General features: G+C 40.1%; 2 protein-coding genes across 2 annotated transcripts in view; both read left to right on the forward strand.

Annotated features, from left to right (window-relative positions):
* The window catches only part of ndufc1 (NADH:ubiquinone oxidoreductase subunit C1), a 35,200-nt gene extending 33,890 nt beyond the window's left edge, over positions 1 to 1,310 (forward strand). The window contains exon 6 of the mRNA XM_052040905.1: positions 1,061 to 1,310. The gene's annotated coding sequence lies outside the window, so the exon portion shown is untranslated. The remainder of the gene's footprint in view (positions 1 to 1,060) is intronic.
* Positions 1,311 to 4,549: 3,239 nt separating this feature from the next.
* The window catches only part of mgarpa (mitochondria localized glutamic acid rich protein a), a 29,956-nt gene continuing 16,110 nt past the window's right edge, over positions 4,550 to 18,395 (forward strand). The window contains exons 1-3 of the mRNA XM_052039792.1: positions 4,550 to 4,892; positions 14,263 to 14,366; positions 15,217 to 15,322. Of these exons, the coding sequence (XP_051895752.1) occupies positions 4,802 to 4,892; positions 14,263 to 14,366; positions 15,217 to 15,322 (301 nt within the window). The 5' untranslated portion in view covers positions 4,550 to 4,801. The remainder of the gene's footprint in view (positions 4,893 to 14,262; positions 14,367 to 15,216; positions 15,323 to 18,395) is intronic.

Raw genomic sequence — 18,395 nt, forward strand, 5'->3', positions numbered from 1 at the left:
ATGTTATGTAAGTGAACATGCCTTCAAATAAATGAAATGAAATTTAAGACCAATCTCAAAGTACCATAGAGACAAAAATCATAGAATCACATCACAAATGATTGGATTTAACTGTGAGCGTTCTGGACCCATTCTTGTTGTTCTCTTAAGATGAATCATGGCTTATAATTCCAGCATTCTACTTGACCCTCAGCTGGGAATCTGAACTGATATTATCACTAAAGATGTCTTCCTCCACATCTGCATCATTTGTCTCTATCTCAATTTATCTACTGTTGAGAGCCTCGTCCATGCTTTAGCTTGCTATGAACTTGAGATCGAAAGATCCAAGTTCTCATTAAGTCCAGTTCATACATCACTGTCCACAGGCACATTAGCTCTTGGGCTCCAAAATAACCATTTAAGAATGTTCATCCCCATATTGTATAACAATCAAGAGAGGCCATACAATCTTTGAGTCTATTCTACCATTAAATAATGGGAGATCTTTATCTTATTTTCATTTACCTGCTATGTGTATCCAGTCAGTTTTTGATTAAATTAGGATAGGCTAAATAGTAATTTGTGTCTTCATTGCCCTGTAGCTTTAGGCCCAGTTTTCTCTCTCGCCTAATTTAACTCCTTTATCCCTTTGCTGCTGAATATTGCAGCTTGTTAAATACCGAGCCAATGTTGGATTTGTAGTTGATGTGCTAAAACTTCTCTTGTACCTTGACTAGAGGGGTTCATGATTTAGTCTGGATGATGACTAAATGGACCGTTTGAACATACGTCAGGAATTTAACCTAATCCTGTCCTTGTGTGGTTCAGATTAAGTAACTTCACATTACTGCTCATTGTTTTAGTTTGATATTTCAGTGAAGCTGAAAAGCTTTCATGTCTTTGATTGACTTACAGTAAGAAATAAAATGGAGATTTTTTTTAATGCACAACAGTAATAGGATGTGGGTCATGGCCACCTGGAATAGATCGCCCAATGGTCACCTACCCATCGAGTCTTTGAGATAAATCTTCAAATTTAAAAGGGAAAATTATAAACTACATATTTTCTTTTTTGCAGTTCATGGAAATTAAAGGAGTGCATTAGAGATACAACAGAGTCAATGAAATAAATCAGCAGGAAGAGGATGCAAACTGCTCAACAAACAAAGCAACCTGAATGGTGATTCATTCTGGATTAAGCGAAGAAAGTCTGTTTGTTTTTGCTTCACACATGATCAACATTAAAATAAGTTATGTAAAATGGCGATGAAGCCCTGTGTTGTGAAATGAAATGTTCCTGTGGTAAATAAATGCAATAGAAGATCTAATTCAGTGTTATACCTGATTTAACTCCATAAACTAGTTTTATTTGTAGATGCAGGCCCTTGGGCTTATTTGACCATCTCTTTTCTCTCCTGTCTTGATCTCCTTGGCCTCTCCTATATAGGATCAACTGGTACTATTTTTTGTTACCTCGCAGAGTGCTTATCCATGATAGAACTCTTAGCTGGAGAGAAAAATATTTTTCTAAAAAATGCTAGAAAACAAAACAAAATCAACAAAACTTTACAAGGTTGTCAAATGCATTAGGACAGTCTGCCAATTGCAGCCGATTCATTTGTCTGATGATAGTGCATTAGCCAGTCAGAGTGCAGTACATAAATACCACCGTTGGAACTGATTCAAATAGCACCCTCGTTGCCAGGAATGCATCCAGTATATATTATACAATCGAACAGGAAAGGTGACCTCTTTTACTTTTACTCCCCATTTAAATTAGTTCTGGCCATGTCTTTTAATTGCAATGCAAGTTCCTTGTCTCAAAAGTGCATTGGTTGAAACCAGACCTCCTTTGAATGTTGGAGGTAATTGTATGCATATTTGTTCTCCATCACCTCCTGTTCTACCCTGAGCCTCCAGTAATTCAAAACACACATTAAACATCATATTTTATCTCTGACTCAAATATTTGTAACTGAAGCTCTTTCCCGTTGCATTTGATGTCACTGTGTCATGGTTTGGCTGAGTCAGCTAATTCAGGGTTAAGATCATGGCTTTGACTTTCAACCCCACTGGAAGCTTTTATGATTTGGAGCCATTAATTCACGATAATCACCAGAGGAAAAAACAGATTTTGAGTAAAAGTACTGGTTGACCATGTACGAACTTTTACTCAATACCAAATAAAGCTGAGCCTGATCAAAGGTTTGTATTTCTCTTCTAGCACATAAAAAAAACTAGGCTACCATAGTGTAATCATTTTACGAGACCAGCTGCCAGAATTTAAATCCCAATATGACACCTGGGAATTTTAAACTAAAGTAATTAAACTAATGCTAGAAATTAAAATAAAAACACTCCTCTTAGAAGCAGCAAAACTACCAAATTGTTGTGAAAACTTTCCTGGTTCACTAATGTCCTTCAGGGGAAGGAAATCTGTAGTATTTATCTAGTTTGTCCTATATGTGACTCCAGCCAACAAATGTAGTTGACTCTAACCTTTTCCTCAGTTGTCCAAACCCATTGCTGCAACTTTGATTCCTGCTGGAGGTTAACACCAGGCTCTGGTCCCTCATTGGCTCAAAAGCATGCCAATGTTTAAGTTTCACACAAGATGTTAAAACTATACTAAGTGTCCCCCTCCTGTCCTATATCCTGAGCTCATTCTATTGCAGCCAAAGCTCCTCAGTCCTGTTTGAGTTTGCTTGTTTCTCCTACTTGAACCTTGAGCCAGGGAGATTTGAATTGGAAATAAAAAAAAGTGAAAGCTGGAAAACGTGTGCAAAAACAAAGTGCTGGAAATACTCAGCAGGTCCAGCGGAATGTGTTTCTCTCCCTGAGAATGCTGCCTGAACTGCTGAGATTTAAATTAGGTTGCTCTTATAATGTCCACAGGTAAAGTCCACAGGTATATTCAACCACCAAGATTTGCTTTCATCAGTAACTTAAAGTTCATATAATTTAAAGGAAAAACGGTTGAATTTACTACCAGTCATTCACTGGAGATATAAGTACAAGTCTTTGTGGCTTAGGAAACCTGTCGCTAGTTAATGCTTTAAGAGGAAATTAATCACAAGAAAAACTATGACACAATTCCTAGCACGTGCATTGTGAATTTAGCTGCATAAAAAAGTGCATTATCTCAAATATTGGTGAAATGTGGCATACAGTGCATTTTGATTAAAAAAATGAATGCCACAAAATGAGAAGGCTGAAATAAATAAAAACTCAAGATGCTGGAAACACACAGTAGGTCAGGCAGTGCATTTGTAGAAAGAGGAACTGAATTAAAGTTCTGCTTGGTGAGTAGGTTAGTAAGTTTGCAGACAACACAAACATTGGTGGAGTTGTGGACAGTGAAGAAGTTTGTCAAAGGATACAGATCAGTTGCAGATAAGGGGCAGAGAAATGGCAGATGGAGCTTAATCTGGGCAAGTGTGAGGTGTTGCACTTTGAGAGGTCAAATGTAAAAGGAAAGTATACAGTTAATGGCAGGACCCTTAATATCATTGATGCACAGAGGGATCTTGAGGTCCAAGTCCATTACCACCTTGCAAGTGGCAATGCAAGTGGAGAGAGTGGTAAAAAAAAGGCATATGGCCTGCTTTTTTTCTTCGCTACAGTTATAGAGTATAAGAGTCAGGAAGTCATGTTGCAGTTGTATAAAACTTTGGTCATGCCACACTTGGAGTATGGTCACCCCATTACAGGAAGGATGTGGAGAAGGTTCAGAAGAGGTTTACCAGGATGCTGCCTGGATTAGAGGGCAGATGCTGTAAGGAGAGGTTGGATAAACTTGGATTGTTTTTTCTGGAGCAGATAAAATGGTGGCTTTCAAAGAGGCTTTTAGGTAGGGACATGAATATGCAAGAAATGGAGCGATAATGAATAGAGTGCAGGCAGAAGGAATTAATTTGGCATCATGCTCGGCACAGATATCGTGGGCTGCAGGGTCTGTTCCTGTGCTGTACTGTTGGGTTCTGTGGTTGATCTGCTGTGGGTTTCCAGCTTTTTCTGTTTTTATATCAGATTTCTAGCATCTGCAGTTTTTTTTACTATTATTGAACTAAACCATTGACTTGTTCTTGGGAAGAGGAGTTGAACTTGGGAAAAACGCTGACTTTTTTTGCTTCTTTAAAGCCACAATTTATTCACTATCGCTACAATAGTGTGATTAAATCGATTTCCATGTTTTACTTGCTTCTCTTGCCATATTAAAAAAGTTTCTGTATGAAATTCCTGCAGCACTTTGTTGCACTCAGGGGACATCGTGTAATGACCACAGCCCAGTTTACCATAGAATTACGGTAGAACAATACGGCACAATACAGGCCCTTCGGTCCACCATGTTGTGCCGCCCTTCAAACCACACCCATTACTATCTAACCCGTTCCTCCCACATGTCCCTCTAACTTAAATTCCTCAAGTTTCATTTTAATTTTTTTAAGGGCGATTTTATTGGATGAAAAATCTCTCCAATTTCTTGCATCAGGACAATCCCCGTTAACCAGTGCTTCCTCAGGTATCTTTCTGCACGACACCTAACATTGTGGAAAAGCAGCCTCTGACTTTAGTTGTTTAATAATTATTCAGTGTGGGCGGGTTAGCACTGGTCCACACGGCAGGAGCGACCTCAGGGCTCTGTTTGCCTGCACATTTTACGCTTGCTGTGGACGTGACGCTGTTAGTGGTTGGGTCAGACAGCGACGGATTGGGAGAGAGAGAGAGAAAACGGAATCGCCACTGTGGTCTGCAGAAGCCGAGCGCTGCCGGTATTGTCCACAGAAGGTGTCGTGACTCGGATTACCAAATAGGCACAATGTATCTCTGCAGGGTCGCCTATCACAACCTGGCGCCCGTGGCGAAGATCTCGTTTTCCTCCGGATTACTTAGGAACGTGTACAGATATGGTGAGTATTACACAGGTGCTGGGTCCCCTGAAACCATAGATTCGATTACTTTAGACGGAGTCCCAGAGAGGACTCGTCTCTCGCGTCTGAACCACACGTACGGATCTGGCGACACGAATAGTTGTATCATAACTCCGCCGCTTCAGCTCAGAAGCTTCAACGATTTAGGAAAGTGCACGTTGTAAAGAAATAAAAGTTGTTTTGCTTTTGTGAACAAGAAGGGCTGCTTAAAACTGTTGGGTTAGTCATGTTGCAATGAACTCTGCCCTGCAGAAAAACGAGATCCCAAGGTCAGTCGCTTCGCCCTAAAACCTGATCCTTATTCAGAACACGGGATGTATTTTGGAAAAAAATCGAAAATATTTCTCTGCGGGCTTAATGGCAGAAGAGATGCAGTTTTTTTTATAAAGCTGGTTATGAAAGCATTCAGCCTCAAGCGTTTTATGATGTCTTGCTGAAGCAAGGCACTACCCCGCTTCATCTCTGCTGACAGCTGTTAAAATCCACGTACAGCGTTGATCCGAAGTGTTACAACGATCATTTGGGTATCTCTTAACCTCAGATTATCACACCTGCAGCGACCGAATGATTATTTCTAGAAATTTATTACTTGGGCCTTGCAAATGTTCAATTAGTGGTGAAATGGAGAGCGGTCCCGTAAATAGAATGGCAACGCTGCCCACATTGACACTGGCTTCTCTCTGATTTCGGAAGCCCGTTTGCCAAGAATTCGTAGCTCCAAATCAATCAAGTACATTCTCCATATTATCTTTTCTCAGAAGCTCCCAGTATATGGTATTTAAAAATCTAGGTCACACGTAGATCAACAGCACAAAAGCCAGAAATGTCCTCCTCATCTGCCCCAGAGAGGTGCCAATAATACACGCTGCCAAAAACATCTCATTTTTTTATGCCAATCAAGTTCGAGCAAGTAAAAAGCGTGCAAACCCCCTCGATATTTTCTGTCGACGGTCGATCCACCGTCTGAATATATCCCCTCCTACATTATAGTCCTGCCCCCAGATTACATAACCCTGTCCTGTGTTTCACATACTTTCGGTGATTAGGCACAGTGGGGAAGGCAGCAATTTTACTGGCGTTTTAACTGCAGTTCACAAAACAAAATCGCCTGAGTATCAATGGGCAAGTTTTCCTTCTTGCGGTTTCACCAGCATTCTGTGTCAGGTGTTCATGCAGAAGAAACAGAAAACATGTGGTGCAGTTTCGGCACTTTCAGGAGGCGCGGTTTGTTTAAGAATTAGAACTCGTTTTGCCCATATTCCAACTGGCATCTTCTTGTAAGATTGACAGGAAATTTAGGGCTAATTTGGCGTCAGCAGATTAGGAGCATTTCGGGTCTAGTAATAACGCGAGGAATGACTAAAAGGTGTCCATCAACAAAGCTGCATTTTAGGTGTGGATTTAAGATTGAATTGCAATAGAATTTTTCAAAGAACATCAACCGATCTTAATTTGTGAAAACCACACATTCTGTTTGCAATGTGTTGAATTCTTCTTGTAAGGTTGGCAACTTGTTGGAAAGGTAACTAAAAGTGAAAAATATGGTTCAATATGAAAAACAAAATTGCTTGACTGAGTCTTGTATTCGGCCAATGGAAATATTGTAATGGTGCTAATTCCTGATATTTATACAAGATACACAGCATCTGGTCTGGTGTATAATAACATAGAATTGGAGAATAAGTGTGGGAGGCCATTCGGTCCATCATGTCTGCACCAGCTCACTACCCTGGTAACTCTCTAGTCCCACTGGCTCTTTGTTTGAAGCCTTGCAATTTTTTTTCAACCATATACCTATCCAATTCCTTCTGGAACACACAATGGAACCAACCTCCATCATGTTCAGAGCACTCTACATTCCAGCCACATGCAGTGTAAACAGAAAGTTTTCCTTGTCCCTCTCTTAATTCTCTCTCCCTTTATTTGCTGCCCGTGATATCTTGTCCTCCTACCATCTATCCTGTTCACCTCCCTCATTATTTCATACACCTTTATAAGATCTCTCTCATCTTTCTTTTAAAAAAAGTCCCAGCCTCTCGAATCTATCTTTGTAATTGTAATCACTCATACCAGAAATCATTTTCATAAGTACTTTCTGGACCCTCCCTAATGCCTTCACAGTCCTTTTACAATGTAGTGACAGAATTGAGCACAATTTTCCAGTTGAGGCTGGACCAGTGTTTTATAAAGGTTCAGCTTAACTTCGCTGGCTTTATTCTTTATGTCTCTAATGATAAAGCCCATAATTGTGTTTGCCTACTAAGCAGTTCCTCAACCAGCCCTGCTGCTTTCAATGAATTATGCACCCATCCGCTTAGGTCCCTCTGCCCTAGTACTCCTTCCAGAATTGTATGCTTTATTCTATATTGCTTCTCCTCATTCCTCCTTCCGAAATGCATTGCCTCACAATTCTCAACATTAAACTTCATCTACCATGTGTCTGCCCATGCCACCAACCTGTTTATATCCTGCTGCAAATTGTCCCTGTCCTCCCTGCAGTTCACACACTGCCAAATTTTGTGTCATCCACAAATGTAGAGATTGGGGTTTGCACTCCCAAACCTAATGTAGATCAAAAAAAGCAATGGACCTAATATTGACCTCCAGGGAATGCAATTCTTCACTTTCCTCTTGGCTGAAAAACAATCGTTCACTATAACACTCTGCTGTCTGTTATTTAGCAAACTTCATATCCATGCAATCAATGTCACTTCTATGTCATGAGGTTTAATTTTGCTGATGTGGGTTATGTGGCACCTTATCCAATACCTTCTAGACGGCCATGTGCATCACAACAATTGCATTACTCTTCTCCCGTCTGGTCCTCGTTACTAACCCACTTTAGGTTCAGCCACCTCCATTCTATTAATTTTACAACATTTCCAGTGTCTCAACTAATCTCTCCATTAATACTTTGGAAGCACTCTTTTCACCAGTGAAGACAGATTCAAAGCACCCACTTACAGGGGGAAAACTAGAAAATCTATTTGGCAAAAGCTTTTAGATGACAATCCAATGTATCCACCTCCCCTGTTTGCTCACTCCTCTCATCTCCTCCATACTGAGTCATGCCAGGACACAGATCTACTGACACCTGAAGTAAAAACAAAATATGCTGAAAACATTCAGCATGTCAAGCAGCATCTGTGGTCAGAGAAACAGACCACTGTCATGGTTCATCCTTCAAGAAGCTTATTGTATCTGGACAACCTCTAGGTTTTAGAGTCATAAGGTGATACATTTTCAGTTAGAAGTACTGAATTTTTAAAAATTAATTCTTACTGTTCCATTGCAATTTCAGATAAATGAATACGTTCTCAAAACTAAATAACAAACTGTAAAATTAACCATCCAAGTAAAAAATTCAAAGGTTTTAAATATTTGGTTGGTTTGCAATTTTGCAGAAGTCGATTAATCTATAAAATATATAGTCACACAAACAGCAGATAGTAAACATTAGCATCATATAAAACTGTTAGTATTTTAACCAAAAGCAAATAATGCCCCAATTCACATTTTTAAGTAAAAATATTTGGTACAGAAATGCCAGGCCTGTTTCTGGGTGAATGCAGAGAAAAGGGACATAATCTTATTATTAAACCAGTTTAGAAGATATCAGGAGCACTTTTTCATAGAAAGAGCAGTGGATATTTGGAAGTCTCTTCTGAAGATTTTCAATATAAAGATGATTGAATTCACAATTGACTTTGATAGATTTTTATTAGGCAAGAATGTCAAGGATTGTGAAGCACAGACATTTCAATAAAGTACAGAGCAGTTGTACTCATAGAATAGCAAGCAATTTTGGGAACTTGAGTGGATTGCTCCTGTTCCAAACTTATCTCCGTAAGAACTACCTTCCAAGAAAACAAGAATTGCTTTCAATGTCTTTACTCCCTTCAAATTGCAACCCAACTCTGCTTTAATTTGTGCCTAAGTTCAAACCAGGACATACAGGCAAATCATCTGCTGAGACCTCCTTGAAGCCATCAGCAGATGTACCTGTGGTTGGGCTATACCAGAGCAAAGACTACAGCACAGCCTTTTGAAGCAGAACACCAGCTGCCAGACACCCATGCTGTCCTGAGTTTAGCTGATAAATTGTGTGGTAACTTTGGAGCTGAAGACTAATCCTGGATCATGCCAGAAGAAACAGCATGGCTGAGGTGCAAATAGCCAACAGTTCCAGTGTTACAATTTTCAATGGACTCCTAATAAACCATAGTGTTCCGTGACTTTGGGTCATTCTAAACTGTAACAGAGCCCTATGTTACTTAACTGTTATAGAATAAAGATTGCATCCATTAGCAGTCAGATCCAGGGATGGAAAAGGTTGTGTCATGTTAAATAATCAACCATATGCCCTGATATCAATAGTTTAAGTATTGAAATACGTGAGATATCCTCTCCACTACTTGGAAGGGGATTGGAACTTGCCCGCGAGCAGAGCTCTCAAGGGGTTTCTGAGAAGGGCCTCTTGTTGCTTATCATTTCTGAACATCTTGGAGGCTAAAGGAAGGGAGGAATTCACAACTTCAGGCTGTTTCAGAGGGCTCTGCAGCTGATTTTTGAAGTGTTCACACATCTACCATTGCAGGAAGAGGCATTTATTGTGAACACTAACAAAAATTGTTTGAAAATCATTAAATAAAAATCTTAACAATGTTGAAGAAGCAAAGTTACCAGAAGTAAACTTGGCAGAATAAAGTACTGATGCAATTTATTTTCCTATGACCATTTAAAAATTAAGGTACAAACATTATATAAAACTGTTTGTATTTTTAAAGTAAATAATACCTCAATTCACATTTTTAAGTAAAAATATTTGGTAAGGAAATGCCATGTCTGTTTCTTGAACAGTAAGTTTTATAGCCAGCGACATTATTTTCAGCTAAAATTATTATAGCCAGCAAAAGATCATTATTTTTGCATGTAATAAATTTTCAATGATTCCCGAAAGGACACCTTTGTCTGAGACTAATCAAACTTTGAGCAATAAATCAGGCAACAATCAGATTACACTGAAGTGGCAGAACTGATCAAAGCAGTTAGTTGACCAAATGGTACATCACTATTATTGTTTTAGGAAATAGGACTCTGACTATTAAATTTCTGTAATTTTTACAAAGTTCAAACCAAAGATAATCCCTGGAAACTGGCATTGCATAAAGCATAGCCTGAGTCCCTCATGCCCTAATTTCCTGGAAATTGAAGTGACATGCACTGTAGAGATGCTGCAAGATTCTGGCAAATTTGCATGTCACTGGTTGCAATTTTCTTTGGGCCAATTATAATCTCCACTATGATATCACCCAATTTTCTAATCACTTTCTCCCCACTTGTAATCAATTGTTTTCTTCCTTCTTGCCAATATATTATTCGGTCTGTTTTCCTCCCATTAATTCCAACAAAGAAGGCTTCATTGCTTCTCCTAGTTGAATGATCATTAATAGCGATTTTATGAAGGTCACCAAAAAGAATAGGCAACGTATAACTGGGAGGACAGTGTACAGTTAATGCACTTGGGCATAACTTGAGCGAGTACACTGACCTACTCTTCCAAGTGCTTCAGCTCTGTGCTCGTTGTGGCTGGTTACATAGCTATCTGACTGCCTGCATCTCTACAACTCCATTCCCTTACTGTCTTCACCCAACTCTCCAAGAAAGTTTCCCTGAAAGTGTAGGTCCAAGGGAAGATCATACAGAACATGCTTCCCTTTTGCCCTTAAAATAATAGAGGAAAAAAGTCCATTGATACAGACAACAAAATTACTTGAATAATTGGCAAAGATAGTGACTACGATCACTTTACCTGAGGCATAAGGATTTTGGATGGTCTCTCTCTGTGCCTCAATGTACTTCATCACCACCATGGGAATGTCAACACTGGTTGATACTGAGGTACCAATTGTTTCCCAGTTGGAATGGATGTGCTCTTAGCTTCACATAATGATCTGCTGGAGGTTGGGGATAGAAGCCCTCTGCCTTTCCACATCTCCACGTGCTGTTAGATGGGCTGGACGATCTTGGCAGACCAAGTGACAGCAATATCTCAAAGGAGGACGGATCCTGATACAAAGGCATAAGTAGCATGTTTTGTTAGCAGTATGCCATGTATGTAAGATATACAGAAACAAAGTATGATATTAGTAGGCATTTTGGAGTTCAATCAGTGATGTTGTCTGACCACTACTGCCTGCCATGATACCAGTAAACCTGTTAAAGTAGAGCTCAGTTGACTACTTATAATAATAATAAACTGGATTACACTTCAGGAACTAATGAACCCAGTTTTCAGATCTTAATAAATAACATAAACTTTGTCTTTGCGCTTTTTAACATGATTTCAACCTCTGAGTTATTGTTTCATAACATGCGCCGAACTTTGGATTATTAGAGCCATCATTATAAAGTTAGGTTAAATATATTATAAATTATAATGATTATTTGGGAATGTGTTAGTAAAGCTTTGTTGGCAGAGTTTAGGATGAAGATAAGGCTGTAAGAAATAGCAGCAGGAGTAAACAATTTGGACATTCCTGCCTGCTGTGCTGTTCAATAAGATCATGGCTGATCTTTTACCTCAGAGTTGCTTTCCTGACCTAATCTCCAAAAATGTATCTATCTCTGGACTGATTTGCAATGTACTTTGTGAGATGTGCCATTTTTCACATGTGCCATACCTTTGTGAAGGAGAATAACATTACAATAGAGTCAATGTCACAGCTAAATTCCTGACCATGTTTACTCCTTTGTGACAGAACGGCCAGACTGTACCTAGACAGCAGGTGTTCTCCACCTCTTTAAGCAACACCCAGAAGAGCAATGATAGACTGCTGGCTCCTCTTGCTGACTCCAGCCATCTTCTGCAAGCTCCCTTCTCTTCTAACTTTCACCTCCAGCAACAACCGTGGTAGCTCAAGCACTTTTCCATCAAAAGACTGAGACCATTTGCCCGGCTGATTTTGTCACTTCCCTCCCTAACCCTAGCCCATTGGGCCTAATGTCCAGTGGTCACCCTTGCCGTAGTCCTGAACGAGCAGCATTCTCCAGTTTCTCTCCACTCCATTCCATTTCTGAACACTTCCTGTCCATGAAGTCCACTCTTCTGCTCCATCAACCCTGTTCCTACTAAGCTGCGGACCCATAACTTCCCTTTCTGGCCCCCAAGTTAATGGTTCTCCCTCCTCAGGGATTCTCTTCCTCATAAACCAACCTCCAACATGGCAATCTCCCTGAATATCAGCAAAACAAAAGAGCTGGTCATTGACCTCAGGAAGGGGGGTAGTGTACATGCTTCTGTTTACATCAACAGTGCTGAGGTCAAAAGGGTTGAAAGCTTCAAGTTCTTAGGAATGAACATCACCAGTAGCCTGTCCTGTCCCAACCACGCAGACACCAAGAAAGCTCACCAGTGCCTCTACTTCCTCAGGAGGCTAAAGAAATTTGGCATATCCCCTTTGACCCTCACCAATTTTTATCAAGCACCATAGAAAGCATCCTATCTGGATGCATCATGGCTTGGTATGGCAACTGCTCTGCCCGAGACTGCAATAAACTGCAGAGGGTTATGGATACAGCTCAGCACATCATGGAAGCCAGCCCGTGGACTCTGTCGACATTTCTCACTGCCTCGGTAAAGCAGCCAAAATAGTCAAAGACCCCACCCCACCGAACATTCTCTCTTCTCTCCCCTCCCAACAGGCAGAAGATACAAAAGCCTGAAAGCACATACCACCAGGCTTGAGGACAGCTTTTATCCCACTGCTATAAGACTATTGAATGATCCCCTAGTATGATAAGATGGACTCTTGGCCTCACAATCTACCTCATTATGGCCTTGCCCCTTATTGTCTGCCTGCACCGCACTTTCTCTGTAACTGTAACACTTTATTCTGCATTCTGTTATTGTTTTCCCTTGTACTACCTCAATGCACATTGTAATGAAATGATCTGTATGGATGGCATGCAAAACAAAGTTTTTCACTGTACCTTGGTACATGTGTTACGAACCAGCAACAAAAGAAACACACTGAGTCATGATTCAGTGTTAAAAACTATTTTATTAATCACTACTTATGATAATAAGAAAAATAAAAGTAAAAATGTTAGTACTTTAGAAGTAAAAATGTTAAACCTTGAACATTAACCCCAAAACTAAACTCATCGTGTGTGTGTGGCAAAGTCCCAAACTCCAAGTCCAGGAATGGTTCTTAAAGTGCAGTTCCGCAAGCCATAAGGTGAAACGTGAGCAAAAGCTTTTTCAACAACCACAGTTGTCTGAAGATAAGACGTAGATGTAGAGAACATAGAGAGAGTAATCACGAAATCCAAATGTTTCACGATGGAACCCAAACGACACCTTAGTGTTTACTCGGTAGTGACTTCCTCACCCCGAAAAGCATCCGACTCGTGGTCGTCCACACAAGTACCTATTTCCTTCTACAGGTCATCCACAAAGTGAACTCCATCAGATTACTTCCAATTTCCATACGTGGATTGCAGTGACAGACACAGTTATTGTTTCTCATCCATCGATAGAGAAACTAGCAGGCTGGTGTCTCTCTCCCTTTTCTCTCTCTCTCTCTCTTCGACTGACTTCGACTGCCTCTCTGACAACGTCATTACGTCCTTTATCTTCTGTTGACGTAAGCACGCCACACACACACACACACACACACACACACACACACACACACACACACACACACACACACACACACACACACACACACACACACACACACACACACTACTAACTCTATCTTAAAGGGACGTTCACCAAGTCCGTAACACATGCGACAATAATAAATCAATTTACCAATGTCTTTGAATGTGCTGTAGCTTCCCATACTTGTGGCCATCCTACCAGGGCTTCTGGTTTACATTCTGCCACTCGGGTCCCTGACACCGCTATGGCAACCAAGTAGCTCTAATTAAAGCCCTTTTTCTTGCATGGCTCGGAACTATGACTCTGTTCAGTTTGAGGTTAATACATCAGTCTAATGTTCTTGGGGAGAGAGAGTTCTTCTCAGTAAAGCCACCATCAAATTTATATTGTCCTGTGCTCAAAGTTTTATCACAGTGCCCCACCTTCATCCCATGGCACTCCCTAACCACTATTTTTGTATCCAATGTCCACAGCTGCTCTGTCCTATTCAGACCTGAGTAACAACGTTCCTGGTTCTCTCCTGCAACTCAGGACCAGGTGGTTTCATTTTTGGGCTGGAATGCAGAAACCGTTTACAGCCAAGTCATCCCATCAGTGTTGACAGCTGTGACCAGATCACAGTTTAACTTTATATGATTCCCTACCTTCTTACGCTCATGATTTTGCTTTGCTTCACAGGATCGATCCGCCAGATATCTTCTGGTGGTCATGGAGGTTCCTCAGGCGAGAACATGTTATACGTTCTGATGGTCGGTGGAGTGTTTGCAGGCGCAGGCCTTTATGTAAGAGCCAGTTCAATTAACATATTGAGACCTACAGTATATCAGATTCAGGCTGTATTCTTCTGCTTGGCATAATGTACTGTCTCTCACCTTCAAGCTCATGACTGAGACTTCCTGCACGCCAAGCTCAGTTTGGTTAGTGAACGGTGGTGAACTGCTCCCAGGAGGAATGCTGAGTAAAATTTTAACACTCACCATGATTTAGCTGTTAGGACTTTCTCCTCTGACTGGGAAGGTTGTGGATTGTGGGTCCAGGGATGAGCTGATATCCCAGGCTGAGTCCAGGCTGATATTCTGGTGGGGCATTGAGTGAAGGCTATTTTACTGCAGGTTAAATCTTTTAGATGTGGTGTTGGTCTCTCAGTTGGGTGTGAAAGATCACATGACACTATTTAGAAAATAAATAAAGAGATTATCTCTGATGTCCTGGGCCAGTATTTATCTGTCAAAACATCATCAGTAAAACCAATCATCAGGCATTGCTCCTTGTAGGAGATTTTCTTCATACATTTGTGAATGATTACACTGCCTTATAACAGTGAATACAATTCATAAAGTACTTCATTGGCTTAAAAATGGTGTAAGATGCTTTAGAAATGCAAATCTTTCTGCTTCCATCTTAAATTTGGAGATTGCTAATTTAAGATATCCTTTCTTCAAGCACCGCTGGAAAAGATTCACCCATTGATTGACTTCTGACCTACCAGGCAGAGGGCAGTATCTGGAATAAGAGAATGCAAAAAGGATAGAAATAAATGATTCTCAATTGTATGCAGAAGTCACATAAAATTTTCAGTTGACTGCAGTTTTTTTTAGAATAGGTCATTAATGTTGGATTGTGTTTCTCCAGACATACAAAGTTCTCCACGCTGATAAAGCCAGATACAACGACAGAATTGCAGAGATAATGCAACATTCGAAGAATGAGTGGAAACCTAAGGAACTGCAATCCAAGAGTAAGTTTTACTTTTATGCAAAGTTTCAGGTGTCTCAGATCCTGACGTACTTGTTGTGCTAGGCTCAGCTGGAATGTTTGTCAGTGCTTGCAATAATGGCCTGGAAATATAACCGTTTGGAAAATTCAGGCTTTACTAGGGATTGAATTGTTGTGACTAATGTAGAAGTAAACATAAGGGGCAGCAATCTGGAATGTAAGTGCTTTCTACAAAAGAAAATTAGAGGATTATAAATGTAACCTGGACTGAAGTCCCCAAGAATTGTACTTGGCTTCAGACATGCCATGATTTAGTTTACAAAAATCACAGCATAAACAGTGCTGGATGCCATATAGCACTCTGACTAGAGACAGTGGAAAAATGCTGAGAGCTGGTGGTGAGGTTGAGCTTGGTATTATTGGCACACATATGGGATCTGATGTTTTTTCAGATGATTTCATGAAGGACTATGAAAGAATCAAGGATGTATCCTGGGGGAAACTTACAGGCATAGGTATGGGAAAAGTGTCATTGAAGACAATAGTCTGGATAAGATGATAGATTATTATGGAATCAGATGAGAGCAGTTCTGGACAATGGAGGAGAGACCCTGGAGGAAGTTGTTGTGGTTCCCCATGGCAAAACCTACAGACAAGCCAAGAAGGATGAGGAGAATCAGTTTATTCTTGTCACAGGCATCATATCTGACAGTGTTTTCTCTCATGAACTTCCCAAGTTCCATTTTCAAAGGATTTGCCAAATATAATCCAGGTTCCTTCCTATTGGGACAGTGAAGGGGGTTGAAGGAAAAGCAACCCTGCAGTTGCTATAACACATATTCAGCTTTGACAATGCAGAGCACTATTGAAGCATTGCAAAGAACAGAACACATAATGACTTGAAGATAAATCTGAATAAATAATTGGGGAAAGATTGCCAAGCAAATAATTATATTATATTTATTTATCCATTCAGCGTTTTAAGTTCTGTTTTATGAAAACTGACAGGGAGAGAGGGTGAACGTTATGAATCAGGCCAAGAAATAAAGACACACGGGGTGAAATTGGTCTTTGGGAGAACTGTGAAATAAGCAGCAATTAATGAGCAGCACATATACCACCATTTAATTTTCTTTTAAGAATGAAAGAAATTCATATTAAAGTAGAATCAAAAACACTTGTGTCATACTTATTACTGTAAGGGTCTGCTGACTTCCAAAAGGTGGGAAACTCAAAATAGCTCCTACTATATCTCTTTTAGATAACTCAGGAACTATATTAATGGAATAATGTCACTAATTTAGCACTATAATATCTCACAGTGTAATTAGGCACAAATCATCAAATCAGAAATAATGTCCATCAAGTCTGCTATTAAAACATTGCAAAGAACAAAACACATACTGACTTGAATATAAATCTGAATAGATAATTGGGGAAAGGTTACCAAGCAAATAATTATATTATATTTACTTATCCATTCAGCTTTTTAAGTCCTGCTTTATGAAAACTGACAGGGAGAGAGGGTGAACATTAAGAATCAGGCTGAGAAATTTATCGATTCAGCTTTTTAAATCCTGCATTATAAAAACTGACGGGGAGAGAGGGTGAACATTATGAATCAGGCAGAGAAATAAAGACACACGGGGTAAAATTGGTCTCTGGGAAAAATGTAAAATAAGCAGCAGTATCATTTAAGTAAAATGTGCTATAAACGCATTCAACAAATGTGTTATAACAATAATAACGGGTTGGATATCAGAGCTAATGGCGAGAAAGTCATTAAAGTTTCAGAATTGCATATTCTCTATTCATCCTTAGAGTGAAAAATGGTGCAAATCCAGTTCATTTCCTGTTGTTATTGAAATAAATATGTACCTATGTACAATTTTAGTTATTCTAATATTGCCGTGTTCCAGTAGTTAAGCTTTAATAGACCAGGAAAAGCACTTGAAAGAGATCTGGTGCCAGAACAGCGGGTAAGAAGAATGCATTCAGAGTTTTAAAGGAAGCTCAACATAAAGTTAAAATGACAGCAGAATATTGGACCTGGGAAGTATTGATCTAGCCTCCGAATGAGGAGAGAACATTTCTTGGCGTTGTACTTTGTTTTGTTATTAGGGGAATGGGAGTTTGGTGGGATTTAGTGGGGTGAAATTTGCTAGCAATGAAATGGGATGTTTTTCTCATTTTGCCCCGGCAACATTTTCTGAATTAATAAAATTACCCATGGATTTGAAGTCGATATTTTTAGAAGGATGTTGAAGCATACATCTTGCTTGGTGTGACGGCAGAAAGAATTAAATGTTATGATGTTAAGATGTGACAACATTAAATAATGTTGTGGTTGATTAATAATGCAAGAGATTGGACGTGCAATGCACACAGCAGGGCCAACAGATTTTATCTGTAAACTGACATGATTCAAGTGTCAAGTTGGGATTCCACAAATACTGGATGATGCAAATGAGAAAATAGCAGAATTATCAGGAATTCTTCTCAGTGGGAGTGTTAATATTTTTTTCAATACAGGTGCTCCCTAGGTTATGAACACCTGACCTATGGACAGCTCGTACTTATGACAAACGTTCGGGTGACTGGCGGGATGGATAGGGATGGATTTGCTGGCTGCTGCCAGGCCACAGGCACCTCCTGCTGGGTGGGAATGAGGCACTTCCACCTGGCTTCTCTCCCTCTTGCACACCCCCCTCCCCAAACCCCCAATCCCCAACTATAAGGGGCTGGGTCGAGCCAAGCAGAGCCAGGAGTGCTGAGCAGACTCACTCACTCAGTGAGTGAGACTGGCTGGTGGCTGCTCTTCCTGTGCCTGCTTACTATCCCACGTTGCTGTGATCCTCTCCCACACACTGTTTTTGCCATTTACAACTTACAAACAGTTCAGGTTATGAACAGTTCTCAGGATCAAAGCTCTGTCGTAACCTGGGGACTTCCTCCAGTTCTTATAATTCTGTAAAACTTTGGAGTGCAGACAAAGCCTTGAGAACATGAAATGAACTGGAATAGACCATGAGATATCTCATGTTTGTTCAACCACTCAGTAAGACCTTGGCTGCACTTCTACATTAAATCCATTT

The sequence above is a fragment of the Pristis pectinata genome, chromosome 2 (genome assembly GCF_009764475.1).
Source record: "Pristis pectinata isolate sPriPec2 chromosome 2, sPriPec2.1.pri, whole genome shotgun sequence".
NCBI lineage: Eukaryota > Metazoa > Chordata > Chondrichthyes > Rhinopristiformes > Pristidae > Pristis > Pristis pectinata.